The sequence below is a fragment of the Somniosus microcephalus genome, chromosome 24, assembly GCF_052327205.1.
Source record: "Somniosus microcephalus isolate GS21.2 chromosome 24, FLI_Smic_1.0, whole genome shotgun sequence".
NCBI lineage: Eukaryota > Metazoa > Chordata > Chondrichthyes > Squaliformes > Somniosidae > Somniosus > Somniosus microcephalus.
Window position 1 is genome coordinate 3,685,868 of NC_141010.1, and position 14,920 is coordinate 3,700,787.

The window sequence follows — 14,920 nt, forward strand, 5'->3', positions numbered from 1 at the left end:
CTCGGGGTACCACTGCAGGCTGGACTGTCCCGTCTTTCAGCAGGTTGTCCAGACATTTCAATGGTGCAAACCATCCGATTCTTTCTGCGTCTGCCGATGAGGGTCAGTAACTATCCAGGCTGGTTGGTTGGGTCCTTGCTGACCTTTCATCAGCTGTGAAGCAGCTCATAGCAGGTAGGCCCTGACCCCTGACCTGACCCCGGACCTGACTCCTGACCCGACTCCGGCCCTGATCCCTGACCCGATCCCGGCCCTGACACTGAGCCCACCCCAACCCTGGCCAAGAACCCGACTCCGGCCCGGATCCCATCCCGGCCCTGACCCCTTAACCCCACCCCAGACCCTGACCCCTTAACCCCACCCCAACCCTGGCCAAGAATCCGACTCCGGCCCTGATCCCATCCCGGCCCTGACCCCTTAACCCCACCCCAGACCCTGACCCCTTAACCCCACCCCAGACCTGACCTGACCTCGACCCTGGCCTGACCCCAGCCGAGCTTGACCCCTAACCCCACCCCAGCCTTGATCCCGGCCCTGACCCCAGCCCGACCCCTCTCCTGCCCCGAGTGACTCCACCGTGAGGGTTCTGCTGGTTTGGTGCTGTGGTGACTCACCGGCCTTTGGTAAGTTGAGTTTGCACGGTAAGCTCATGGCAGTAATGCAGTGCTGGTAGACGAGTGCTGAGAGACTCCCTGTTACACAAAGCGGAGACAGGCCTGTGGTTAGTGCAGGTTCACCATTTTGCGGCGAGCTCACGGGAACGTTTGCTCACCATCATTTCCGAGAGCGCTGATCTGAAGTCATTCAATGTCCCGAGGATACTCGACCTAAATTGCTTAACGAGCCTTTTTTAATGACTTAAATAAGGAATGACCCTGGGTTATGCCCCCCTGTTCTGGATTCCCCACCATAAATAGTTTCTCTCTCTCTACCCTAGAAATTCCTTTAATCATCTTAAACACCGGAGTTAGATTGCCCCTTAATCTTCAATATTCATGGGGACACAAGTCCAGTTCACCACCGGCGACGCGAGAGATCGAGGCCCGTGTCTGATTGGAGAAAGCCGCCTTCAATCACAGTTCAATACTCTGTCAGATTAGCATCTCTGCTTTAATGTGAGTCTCAATTCTAAATTAATTCACAAAATTTAACCGCAATGTTTTTGTAATGTTCTCAAACCCAAAACACTCAACACAATGTGATCTGATGGTTACCATGGAAACAGCACACCCAGCACACCCTGCACCAGAGTGTGTGTTCAGGCAGCTACCGCTCGAGTGACAGCAATCCTGTTCAGTCAGGAATATGACGATAATCATTTCTAAATTAGCTTTGAATGGTAAACACACTCTACAACACAGTCAGCAAATAAAAGGAAGACTTGTGAGCACGTGTCAGCCGTGGCTCAGTGGGCAGCACTCTCGCCGGTGGGACAGAGGGTCGTGGGTTCAAGTCCCACTCCAGAGATTTGAGCACAAATTCTAGACTGACACTCCAGTGCAGTACTGAGAGAGTGCCGCACTGTCGGAGGGGCAGTACTGAGGGAGCGCCGCACTGTCGGAGGGGCAGTACTGAGGGAGCGCCGCACTGTCGGAGGGGCAGTACTGAGGGAGTGCCGCACTGTCGGAGGGGCAGTACTGAGGGAGCGCCGCACTGTCGGAGGGGCAGTACCGAGGGAGCGCCGCACTGTCGGAGGGGCAGTACTGAGGGAGCACCGCACTGTCGGAGGGGCAGTACTGAGGGAGCGCCGCACGTTCGGAGGGTCAGTACTGAGGGAGCGCTGCACTGTCGAAGGTGCCGTCTTTCAGATGGGACGTCAAAGCGAGGCCCCATCTGCTCTCTCAGGTTGATGTAAAGGATCCCGTGGCACTATTTCGAAGAAGAGCAGGGGAGTTCTCCCCGGTGTCCTGGGGCCAATATTTATCCCTCAGTCAACATCACTAAAACAGATGATCTGGTCATTATCACATCGCTGTTTGTGGGAGCTTGCTGTGCGCAAATTGGCTGCCGCTTTTCTACACTACACTTCAAAAAGTACTTCATTGGCTGTAAAGCGCTTTGGAACATCCGGTGGTCGTGAAAGGCGCTATAGAAATACAAGTTGTTTTTCTTTATCACACTGACTCATGTCTCTGAAATATTTCACATAAATCATTTTGAAATTCAGTTACTATATGGACAAACACAGCAGCCATTCTATGCAGCAACAACCAGTTAATTCTTCACATCCACCAGGACAGGCTGTTAGAAACCTTGGTTTAATGTCTCATCTGATATGGTGCAATCTCCGAGACCCTCAGCACTGGAGTGTCAGCCTACATTATAGTGTCATAACCGCACAGAAGGAGGCCATTCGGCCCGTTGAGTCTGTGCCGGCTCTCTGTAGAGCAATCCAGTCAGTCCCATTCCCCGCTCTATCCCCGTAGCCCTGCAGGTTTATTTCCCCCAAGTGCCTATCCAGTCTCCCCTTGAAAACATTGAGTGTCTCCGCTTCCACCACTTCCGTCGGCAGCGAGTTCCAGGTCCTCACCACTCGCTGCGTAAAAAAGTTTTTCCTCACGTCCCCCCTGTATCTCTTGCCCCAAACCTTAAATCTGTGTCCCCTAGTCCTTGTACCATCAACAAATACCATTATCTGCTCAAATTCTGGTGTGGGTTTGGACCCACAATCTCTGACTCGGAGGAGAGAGAGCTGCCAGTGTTGATGGGAGTGATTCCAGGATTCTTCACGCACCCAGGAACATTGTTTCAGCTCTAAATTATGTTGGAAAAGCCAAATAATGAAGGGAGCTGATGTTTAGGATTCCAACAGCTGTGGGTTGTGGGTCACTCACACTCACAGTTTGAGTGCAGTGTGAGAGCATGTGAGGGATGGTTAGAGGTGTGGGTCCCAGATCGACAGGAACGAGCAGTGTGTCGCTGTCCCCCAGGTGCTGCAGTAAATCCTCACACTGGAACCCACTAACGTTCCTTACCAAAGTACGGTTCCTGGGGAGATCCTTTCAGACACACGCCTTTCGGGGAGAATTCAATCAGGAAATGTCGGACCAACTCAGTGGGAGAATCTGCTTCAAAAGGAGCAAGAGATTAGAAACCAGGAGAAGGAGAGTCTTTCTCACTCTGTCTGTATCATAGAACTAAATATCGAGTTATCTAAATATCGAGTTATCTAAATATCGAGTTATCTAAATATCGAGTTATCTAGCTCTCATCCTAAAAACTGTCTATCTATCTGTCTATCTATTTTGAAGAAGGGTTCGACCCGAAACGTCAACTCAAATTTCTCTCCACGGGTGTTGCCTGACCTGCTGAGTTTTTCCAGCATTTTCTGTTGTTATTTTGGATTTCCAACATCTGCAGTATTTTGCTATTGTCTATCTATCTATGTCTGTCTGTCTGTCTGTCTATCTATCCGTCTATCTGTGTCTGTCTGTCTGTCTGTCTCTGTCTGTCTATCTATGTCTATCTGTCTATCTATCCGTCTGTCTATCTGTCTGTCTGTCTATCTATGTCTATCTGTCTGTCTATCTATCCGTCTGTCTATCTGTCTGTCTATCTGTCTATCCGTCTATCTGTCTATCTGTCTCTCTGTCTATCTATGTCTATCTGTCTGTCTATCTATCTATCTGTCTGTCTATCTGTCTATCTATGTCTGTCTGTCTGTCTATCTATGTCTGTCTGTCTGTCTATCTATGTCTGTCTGTCTATCAATCTGTCTATCTATCTGTCTCTGTCTGTCTGTCTGTCTGTGTGTCTATCTGTCTATCTGTCTGTCTATAAATCTTCCCCTTCCGATCACCCCATCACAGTGTGAACTGTTCCCAGAGCACCGTAAACTCCCCAAGAACATGAGCACATTCCCTGACCCTGGCTTCTGCCAGTATGGAGCCAGGAGACTGCCTCTCCCTCGCTCAGCGAGTCCCACCTCAGCATCTGCCCTGTATAATATGTAGCACATACCTGTCTTTTTCTCAGGATTTTCCGGGCTCGATGAAGGTGTTTTCATGGCCAGTCCAAATGAGCCAACATATGTGGTGCTTTCTCGTATGATGAATGAACCCGGTTCCTTGTCTTTCAACATCTCAATGGCTGCAAGAGATTGAAGTATAACTGAGTTCTGTACAATAAACGATGAAAGACTTGCATTTCTATAGCGCCTTTCACGACCTCAGGACGTCCCAAAGCACTTTGCAGAAAATGAAGTACTTTTGAAGTGTCGTCACTGTTGTATTGTGGGGATTTCCTACATTCCAATCTTTGTTTTTACCAGTTTTCTCCTGCTGGGGTTGACAAATGTTGGCGCACCACGGGTATCCAACTATGGGGAGCATCCTGGCTGAGCCGAATCCTGTTCTGACCCAATGACCGAACATGTGCATGTCCCGAACTACCAGTCCCAGACACAAATTGCAGCACCCCTCCTGCCAAGGAACCTCAGCTCATCAAACGAACCACAGACTGGCAATGGAACCTGGGGGCTTCCTGAAAGGTGCCGCACCAAACCTGGGCCGTACACTCACTCACTGAACCACTGCAGAATTTGCCAGTCTCATTGATTAACACACCGAGTTGTTCTGGCCTATAAGTGGCATGGTGGATTATGTTAAACTGTTTGGAGAATTTAAACAGTTGTACCTGATGCAGTGCAGAATGATATCAGAGCAATTAACTCAGTGTGAGATAGGAGCTGAACGGAATGACACAGGACCACTCGTGGCACTGAGTGTTGGCCTTACCTTGATCTCTGCTGATATTTGGTTTGTACCAATATTTGGTTGTGTCTTGTACAAATTTAACGGTAGGTTGTACATCACATGGGAGATCTGTGAGAGAGGACACAGAAAGCACGTTAGAGAGGATTGGGCTAACAACAAATTGGGGGAATTACACGAGTGTATATACCCTGAGTTCCATCCGCCGTAAACTTCAGCCCATCCAAATCTCTGCTGCCCGTGCCCTGACTCGCACCGAGTCCCGTTCACCCATCGCCCCCTGTGCTCGCTGACCTACACTGGCTCCCAGTCCGGCAACGCCTTGATTTCAAAATTCTCATCCTTGTGTTCAAATCCCTCCATGGCCTTGCCCCTTCCTATCTCTGTAATCTCCTCCAGCCCTACAACCCCCCCGAGATATCTGCGCTCCTCTTGAACATTCCCAATTATAATCGCTCCACCATTGGTGGCCGTGCCTTCAGCTGCCGGGGCCCCGAGCTCTGGAATTCCCTCCCTAAACCTCTCCGCCTCTCTCTCCTCCTTTAAGACGCTCCTTAAAACCGACCTCATTTGACCAAGCTTTTGGTCACCTGCCCTAATATCTCCTTATGTGGCTCGGTGTCAAATTAGTCAACATCATTAACATCATCAGTAGAATCAACATCATCAACATCCAGTAACATCAGCAGCACCAATAATTTGACTCAAAGACTCTAATACAGCAAAGCATCCCAAGTTGCTTCCTGAAGGGATGAATTAGATGTTCTGTGGTAAGAGGGACATGCTTAGGGAGGTGATTGAAGGTGTGGTCAAAGAAATCAGTTTTGAAGAGATTTTTTGAGGATAGGGAGAGATGCAGCAAGATGAAGAGACTGGGAGGGAGCACCCAGAGGCAGAAGAGCAGAGGGTCAGAATGGATGGGATATAGGGCTGGAGGAGATGCAAACAAGGACTGGGATTTTAAAATTAATTATTGAAGAATGATGGGCTAGTGGAGGCCAGCAAGGACAGGGGGCGAGAAGTGTGTGGGACTTTGAATGGGTTACCTTCGAGGGAAATAGTGCTTGAGGCCTTTGATAATCCAAAGCTGGAACAAGCATTGAGGGGAAGGCTGAGAGTACTTGAGGAGCTGGACTGGAGTCTCTTGTTCTTCGGCCTGTGTGAGTCTTGGTCCGGGTATTGAGTGCTACCATTCACCAGGAGGAGGGGGATGTCAGAGTAGGAGCTGGCCGCAGAAGGCGGGCAGCTGCTGGGGTGTTCCTTAATCTGGTGCGCCGTTTTGCCGTGGTGCACCACCACTGCCCTGCCCCCCATGGTGCCGGAGGCTGCTTGGCGAAAGGTGGAGTTCACTGCCCTTTGGGAGTGGGGCAAAGTCCGGTAGCCCTCAGGATGGCCAGAAGCCTGGTGAAGTTGTTGGTCACTGAACGAGTTCTTGTTCGAGTTGGAGGAGACAAAGTAAGGGCTCTGCAGGTTCACAAACGAGCCGGATGATCCGTACGTGCTCCCAGCTGACCCATAAATCCTTCCCACTTCTTCATCGCTCAGTAATGATTGGGAACTAAAGAAAACAAAGAACTTATATTTATATCATTTATATAGTTTATACATTTATATAGTTTATACATTTATATAGTTTATATAGTTTATACATTTATATAGTTTATATACTTTATATAGTTTATACATTTATATAGTTTATATACTTTATATAGTTTATACATTTATATAGTTTATATACTTTATATAGTTTATATACTTTATACATTTATATAGTTTATATACTTTATATAGTTTATATACTTTATATAGTTTATATACTTTATATACAGCTCCTTTAACAACCTCAGGAAGTCCTAAAGCGTGTTACAGCCAATTAAGTATTTTTTGACATGTAGTCACTGTTGTAGTATAGGAAAATATGGTAGCCAATTTTCACACAGCAAGATCCCACAAACAGCAATGTGTTAATGGCCACATAATCTGGGGCCACATAATCTGGGGGTTTTCTTTAGGTGTTGGTTGAAGGATAAATATTGGCCAGGACACCGGGGAGAACTCCCCTGCTCCTCTTCAAAATAGTGGCCATGGGATCTTCTACATCCACCTGAGAGAGCAGACGGGGCCTCGGTTTAACGTCTCATACGAAAGACGGCACCTCCGACAGTGCAGCGCTCCCTCAGCATCGCACTGGAGTGTCAGCCTGGATTATGGGTTCAAGTCCCTGGAGTGGGGCTCGCACCCACAACTTTCTGACTCCGAGGCAGGAGTGCAGCCCACTGAGCCGCGGCAGACACCTACCAACAGAATAAGAACTGATAAAAAAATACAAAGCGCAATTCCATTCCATTTGCTAGTTATTTAATTCAACATATCCCAACTTCTATTAGCATTTAACACCCTCAGGAACTGCCTTGGTCAAAGAGAAACATGAGGTACTGTACCTTCCCAATGTGTCCCAGCCAGGAGAGGTCGACAGCAAGGAGGTGGCACTGTCAGTGAGCCTGGGACGGCCCGAGCGGCCGGCATTGAGCAGGTTATCGGAGCCTGCAGATGTCGACAGGTGGGAAGGGGCCGGTTCTCTCGGGATGCTTGTGTGTACGGGCGAAGTGCCGTATTGCTGATGCGCAGTTGGCAGGAAGCTTGGGCCAGAAGCACTGTAGCTGCACGATGCAGGCACTGGTATTGGCCGGGAGCCATGCTGGGGAGAGGTGGACCAGCTGGAGACTGGAGCAGAGCAGAGATACTCCTGCCCCTGGAAGGGACTCTGTGTCCCTGGTCCTTGTGAAGATTGTGTGGGTTGACTGGTGAATGTTTCTGCGTACCGGGAATCTGTGGAGAAGAGGAAGTGGAGGCTTTTTAAAACTTTTACTCAATTTTATTCTGAGTCGTTTTATATTTTACTCAGAAGGTAAAAGAATTTCTTAACAACAGGAAAATCCCAACATGCCCACTGAAGACGCTAACTTGGCAACATCTCCGCCCACCTGCACACCTCAGCCCAACTCCTGTGCGCCATCTTGTAGTGACAGCCAGAGTCTTTGTGCAGATTCCCTGTGCAGTGTAAATGGAAACACCTTCTGAAATACACTTCAGTGGAAATGAGTCTCTCGAGAAGGTGGTGAATCTTTGGAATGCTGAATCGTTGAGTATATTCAAGGCTGAGATCGATAGATTTTTGGACTCGGGGAATCGAGGGATATGGGGATCGGGCAGGAAGGTGGAGTTGAGGTAGAGGATCAGCCATGATCTTATTGAATGGCGGAGCAGGCTCGAGGGGCCGATTGGCCGACTCCTGCTCTTATGTTTTTAAATGTAGCTGAGGGCAAATCTGCACGAACACCGTTATCACACCGCTACCACGCAACGCCACGTTCTTCGGTCGATGCTGTCGCCCCACAGCTGTTCAAATCCTCTCGGCGCAGTGTTTTACTGCAGGTTTTGCCCCATTTAAAGTAACCTGGCCGGACTCTGTGATAAAACACACGGGTAGACATATATCTTGAGTGATAGCGTGAAACGGGCGAGAGCGAATCGGCCGCCCGCAATATTCCACGGCCGATATTCAGCTCCAGTGACTTCATTAGAATAACAGGCGGCAAATGTGATCAATTTAGCGCTAATGACCATGACAGGTTTCTACCCCACAGTGTACGGGGGATTTAGGATCAGCCCGTGAACGGCACACAGTGAGGCGTTATTCTGATATTGGCTCGACTTCCCGTTAAACATTTCTCCAATCTTGGTTAATGGAAACGTAAATCGGGAGAGGTGTTTGACCGGAGATCGACTTGATCAAGCGTGTTTTACACTATTGGCCAAAGTCAAAATTACCCGCCCCCCCCCGTCTGTGAAGATATCCCATAATAACCAGAGGGATTCCTACCCCCAGATCCCGCAATCCCCACATCCACCGGGTTACTGGCCACATCAGTGCCGTTCACTGTCCCTCCCTGGCAACTTTTCCACAGAGTTAAATTTCTCCCAATCCTTCCTGCAAGTTTCTGCAGGATTTGGGTGTAATTTCTCCCGGAAGATCGGGAGATTCCAGCCACACAGCTGCATTCCGCTTCAAACTTCCCCGTAGTTGATGTCTCCTTTTCGCTCGGGCACCTGTCCCAGTTCAGCTCGGGCAGCGCCCCAGATGTCCTGAGGGTGGGGAGGGTATTTGGCCCTATACCTGTCCCCATCCCAGAATCCCAGAAATCCCCAGACAGGAAGACATGGGCTCTTGGGATTATGGAGTGTTTGGAATAAGCTTTATGATCCAAAAGAATGAGACAGATCTCAAACCTGTTCAAACACATGAGGCAATTAGGGATGGGCAATAAATGCAAGTGAGGTCCACATCCCAGGAACCAATATAAAAAGGAGAGAGAGCTGGAGTTAGTCAGCAAGTGTCTTTAACAGTTGTTAAATTAAAGTGAGCAAGGTTGGTGCTTTGTATCCCTGTATCAAACACAATGACATGAATCAGTCGTTCATGAAAGAAAGTCTTATGAAATAACACTGAGCGGCCTACGGGTGGCACTGTCCAGGGAGAGTATAAATACTCGGGCACGGGCCCAGCTTGTGCAGGACATTCTTAACAGGAACTAGTGAAGGACACAACTAGACCTCCATGTTGTAAAACAGTTGATTAAAGCTTTGTTTAACGCTTAGACCAAGTGCCGAGTAGCTTTCTAACGTCGCCCAGCTTTGTCGTTTGTTATTATCTCTGTTGCCATGGCTCGACAGCTTGCCAGTGGCATCACTGGAAGTGCAAACACTGGGCATTGCTTGTTTAATGCGAGCTCTCTCAGTTATTCACACCTGGACTGAGACACGCCTGGGCTGATTCACGCTCAGACGGATTCAATTCTGCTTATCTTGGCCGGGCTTACTACCCTTCAACTGGCCACATCCTGCTGGGACAGGCACTGGGTTGGTAGAAGGAGGCCAGTCAATTAAACTCAATCAGCACAGAGGAATATCGCTGGATCAGCAAAAAAGTTGAGAGACAAAAGTCACATCTGATTAGAAGCAGCACTGTTTGCATCTAGTTCCTGAGCGAGTACTGAGGGAGCGCCGCACAGTCAGAGGGTCAGTACTGAGAGAACACCGCACTGTCGGAAGGGCAGTACTGAGGGAGCGCTGCACTGTCGGAAGGGCAGTACTGAGGGAGCACTGCACTGTTGGAGGGGCAGTACTGAGGGAGCGCTGCACTGTCGGAGGGGCAGTACTGAGGGAGCGCTGCAGTGTCGGAGGGGCAGTACTGAGGGAGCACTGCACTGTAGGAGGGGCAGTACTGAGGGAGCGCTGCACTGTCGGAGGGTCAGTACTGAGGGAGCACCGCAATGTCAGAGGGGCAGTACTGAGGGAGCGCCACACTGTCGGAGGGGCAGTACTGAGGGAGTGCTGCACTGTCAGAGGGGCAGTACTGAGGGAGCGCCGCACTGTCGGAAGGGCAGTACTGAGGGAGCACTGCACTGTTGGAGGGGCAGTACTGAGGGAGCGCTGCACTGTCGGAGGGTCAGTACTGAGGGAGCGCTGCAGTGTCGGAGGGGCAGTACTGAGGGAGCACTGCACTGTCGGAGGGGCAGTACTGAGGGAGCGCTGCACTGTCGGAGGGGTAGTACTGAGGGAGCGGTGCACTGTCGGATGAGACGTTAAACCGAGGTCCCATCAGCCCTCTCGGTTGGAAGTAAAAGATGGCACTTTTCAGACCCCCTACACCCATGGACACATGCGCAACAGATCACCTTGGATGACTTCAGGTGCTATTCGTAGTAGTTAGATGTGAATAAAAAGCAACCCAACAGTCTGGGAGCAACACTTGTCCCGGTACAGCAGCGCAGGCCGCTTATCTCACTGAAAGGAGACGGTTGTTACTGAGAGATTTGCTCTCCTCAGATCCTGGGACTTGTGTCTCTGAGATTTCTGTTAGTGACCTCTGACTAACGCCTGATACACTTCCAGTTGAAGGGTTCTTGTTGCAGAACCCCGACAAATCTTACAAGATCCGGATGATCCCGTATCTTACCAGGAGACGAGGCACGGAATTGTGGAGTGGAGGAAATGGATCGACTGGGGTCAGCGTGCCGGAAGGTGGAGGTGGAGTCTGTCTGTCCAGCATCCAGCGAGTTGTATCCAGGAATATTGGGCTGCAGAGAGAACACATTAATTACAACTAATTGTTAAAATTACTGGAAGTGTGCGAGTGTTTGAATAGAAGGTCGTCATCACCCAGCATGGCCCAGGGTGAGAACCCTACAGAGCTCGCGCTTACACCACGATGGTGAGAGTGGGCTGCCCCGAGTATGACACAGCGCAGGCACATCGATCAGGCTACATGCTGAGTTCTCCATGGTGCACACAGTGAGTGCAGCCCAGGCACCCACCTCCCCTTCCTCGATAGGCCAGGGCACCCCAGGGCGGGCGACTAACGTTAAGCATTCTATTGGCTGGCTCTAAGCAGGGTGGGTCTGGGTAGGTCTGCTGCACTTCTCTCATCGGAGAGTGGAGGCAGCATGGAAGTCAAGAATGGAAACAGAGAATTCCTTCGTCTTTCGGATGAGACGTTAAACCGAGGCCCCGTCTGCTCTCTCAGGTGGACGTAAAAGATCCCAGGGCACTATTTCAAAGAGGAGCAGGGGAGTTCTCCCCAGTGTCCTGGGGCCAATATTTATTCCTCAATCAACATCACTAAAAACAGATTATCTGGTCATCATCTTCGTTTGTGGGAGCTTGCTGTGCACAAATTGGCTGCCGCATTTTCTACATTACAACAGTGACTACACTTCAAATGTACTTCATTGGCTGTAATGCACTTTGGGACGTCCAGTGGTTGTGAAAGGCGCTATAGAAATGCAAGTCTATCTTTAAAAAAAAGCCACTTCACCCTCCAAAGCTAAAAGAGAATTCGAGTGCAAGAGGAAAATCTGCCCATGCAGGCCCGCCATTCAATGATGGGATTCGGCAGTGACGGAGAATCATTCTGTGCCCGAGAATCGGCAGACAGACAGTGTGGACACGAAAGCAGCTGCAGCTTCTTACGAGGACCTACCAGCGTGTGGTGTGGCGTGGTGTTGGAGGTGGCTGTGGGTTGGATCCCCAGTTCTGGCGAGTCTGATTGGTGTCTGCCGTTGAATGTCGTGCTGCCATTGTGCTCGGCGTTTCTTGTTCTTCTCGAATCACATTCGTCATAGATCAGAATTCCTGGGGCAGAGAGGAGAAAAATCAAATGCTAGACTATGGGATCCAGCTCAGTGGAGACCAGTGAATGACTGAAGCCAGCCTGATGGAGCGAGATCTCAGGGGTGGGCAAGCACCCTGAGCTGGGACTCGGGCTCGGGCTGGGGACTGGGGTAATAGGGCTGGGTGCTCTGTGTGATTCGGGTGAAGCAGGTTCCCAATCAAGGAAAGGATCAAACAATATTCAAGTACAAACCTGCCCCGACATCAAGTCTTGGGATCCACCTCTTGCTCTGCAGAATACCTGTGGCGCTCTACACATCCTGGGCTGGGCTGTGTTTATCGTACTGTGTATAGCCTGGCCTGTGTTTATCATACTGTGTATAGCCTGGGCTGGGCTGTATTTATCGTTCTGTGTATAGCCTCGGCTGGCCTGTGTTTATGGTACTGTGTATAGCCTGGGCTGGGCTGTATTTCTTGTTCTGTGTATAGCCTGGGCTGGCCTGTGTTTATGGTACTGCATATAGCCTGGGCTGGGCTGTGTTTATCGTACTGTGTATAGCCTGGGTTGGGCTGTGTTTATTGTACGGTGTATAGCCTGGGCTGGCCTGTATTTATCATACTGCGTATAGCCTGGGCTGGGCTGTGTTTATCGTACTGTGTATAGCCTGGGTTGGGCTGTGTTTATTGTACGGTGTATAGCCTGGGCTGGCCTGTATTTATCATACTGCGTATAGCCTGGGCAGGCCTGTGTTTATGGTACTGCATATAGCCTGGGCTGGCTTGTGTTTATCGTACTGTGTATAACCTGGGCTGGCTTGTGTTTATCGTTCTGTCTATAGCCTGGGCTGTCCTGTGTTTATGGTACTGCGTCTAGCCTGGGCTGGGCTGTATTTATCGTTCTGTGTATAGCCTGGGCTGGCCTGTGTTTATGGTACTGCGTCTAGCCTGGGCTGGGCTGTATTTATCGTTCTGTGTATAGCCTCGGCTGGCCTGTGTTTATGGTACTGCGTATAGCCTGGGCTGGGCTGTATTTATTGTTCTGTGTATAGCCTGGGCTGGCCTGTGTTTATGGTACTGCATATAGCCTGGGCTGGGCTGTGTTTATCGTACTGTGTATAGCCTGGGTTGGGCTGTGTTTATTGTACGGTGTATAGCCTGGGCTGGCCTGTATTTATCATACTGCGTATAGCCTGGGCTGGCCTGTGTTTATGGTACTGCATATAGCCTGGGCTGGCTTGTGTTTATCGTACTGTGTATAACCTGGGCTGGCTTGTGTTTATTGTTTTGTCTATAGCCTGGGCTGGCCTGTGTTTATGGTGCTGCGTATAGCCTGGGCTGGCCTGTGTTTATGGTGCTGCATATAGCCTGGGCTGGCCTGTGTTTATCGTTCTGTGTATAGCCTGGGCTGGCCTGTGTTTATGATACTGCGTATAGCCTGGGCTGGGCTGTATTTATCGTTCTGTGTATAGCCTGGGCTGGGCTGTGTTTATGGTGCTGTGTATAGCCTGGGCTGGGCTGTGTTGATGGTGCTGCGTATAGCCTGGGCTGGCCTGTGTTTATGGTGCTGTGTATAGCCTGGGCTGGCCTGTAACAGGAGCGTGGATTATCAGTGCAAACACTGTTCTGCATTAACCGCACCCTGACACTATTTAACTTCCAGAGGGAGGGACAGGAAATGGTTCCAGAGCAAAGCGAACTCTACTGGAGCGTGTGACACCGAATGGGAGCCAAGACTGCTCGAAATTTACCAGATCATACTTGCATGGAGCAAGATTTTGTGAACTGGACCTCATCCAATCTCTCCCTGCCCTCACGCAGGTGCTGACTGTCCAGCCTGCATCATCCTACCCAAGTGACCGCTCTTGGGGTGTGATTGTAGACAGCGAGAGTCAGCAGAGTATTCCTGCTTACACACGCACACACAACACACAACACACAACACACAACACACCAGCAATGGCCTGAGCCCTGACCGTTAGCTCCTGTCACAAACCCGGGGAGCTTATGGCCAAGTAGCTCCACAGCCCTGACCCGTCTGAGAATAGCTGATGGCACAGTGCGGGGCGGAACTTTGGACTTTGCATGTGGCTCAGTACAGCACATGCATCTGGCCATCCGAACATTGGGTTTATTTTGACAATATTCCAAGTCATTTTCACTGGTGAATTAGAATCATGGAATAGTGCAGCACAGGGGGAGGCCATTCGGTCCATCGGGTCTGTGCCGGCTCTTTCGAAGAGCAATCCAGTCAGTCCCACTCCCCCACTCTTTCCCCACATCCCTGTAATTTTTTTTCCTTGTTCAATCTGCCATCTGATGTTATCCAAACCAGACCAACCATCCTCTGGGATGCAGCACAGGGATTCAACACCCAAACAGCCAGTGCTCAGTCCCACCCCCAACCTGAGCACGACCCCCAGCCTGAGCGCGACCCCCAGCCTGAGCTCGACCTCCAGCCTGAGCACGACCTCCAGCCTGAGCTCGCCCCCCAGCCTGAGCTCGACCCCCAGCCTGAGCTCGACCCCCAGCCTGAGCACGACCCCCAGCCTGAGCACGACCCCCAGCCTGAGCTCGACCCCCAGCCTGAGCTCGACCCCCAGCCTGAGCTCGACCCCCAGCCTGAGCTCGACCCCCAGCCTGAGCTCGACCCCCAGCCTGAGCTCGACCCCCAGCCGGAGCTCGACCCCCAGCCTGAGCTCGACCCCCAGCCTGAGCTCGACCCCCAGCCTGAGACTAAACTCTAGTTTCAGTCCCAGGCTGGAAGGACTTTGAAAAAATCAGGTAGCTCCTAAGGCCTAATCAATGGAGGGTGCCCAGAGACCAGTGCCCAGAGCCCAGTGTCCAGTCCCAGAGCCCAGTGCCAGTGCCGTTACCAGTGCCCAGAGACCAATCCCAGAGCCCAGTGCCAGAGCCCAGTTACCAGTGCCCAGAGACCAGTCCCAGAGCCCAGTGCCAGAGCCCAGTTACCAGTGCCCAGAGACCAGTGCCAGAGCCCAGTTACCAGTGCCCAGTGCCAGAGCCCAGTTACCAGTGCC

At 50.7% G+C, this 14,920-nt stretch overlaps 1 protein-coding gene across 3 annotated transcripts in view; it reads right to left on the reverse strand.

The window, feature by feature from the left end:
• LOC147100962 (tensin-4-like) overlaps positions 1-14,920 on the reverse strand; it is a 46,060-nt gene that overhangs the window by 15,061 nt on the left and 16,079 nt on the right. For all 3 annotated transcript variants that reach the window (XM_085966073.1, XM_085966074.1, XM_085966072.1), the window contains exons 3-10: positions 11,755-11,906; positions 10,732-10,852; positions 7,154-7,541; positions 5,759-6,270; positions 4,737-4,823; positions 3,961-4,089; positions 2,976-3,065; positions 615-692 (exon numbers count right to left, since the gene is read on the reverse strand). In XM_085966073.1, the coding sequence (XP_085822199.1) occupies positions 615-692; positions 2,976-3,065; positions 3,961-4,089; positions 4,737-4,823; positions 5,759-6,270; positions 7,154-7,541; positions 10,732-10,852; positions 11,755-11,906 (1,557 nt within the window). The remainder of the gene's footprint in view (positions 1-614; positions 693-2,975; positions 3,066-3,960; positions 4,090-4,736; positions 4,824-5,758; positions 6,271-7,153; positions 7,542-10,731; positions 10,853-11,754; positions 11,907-14,920) is intronic.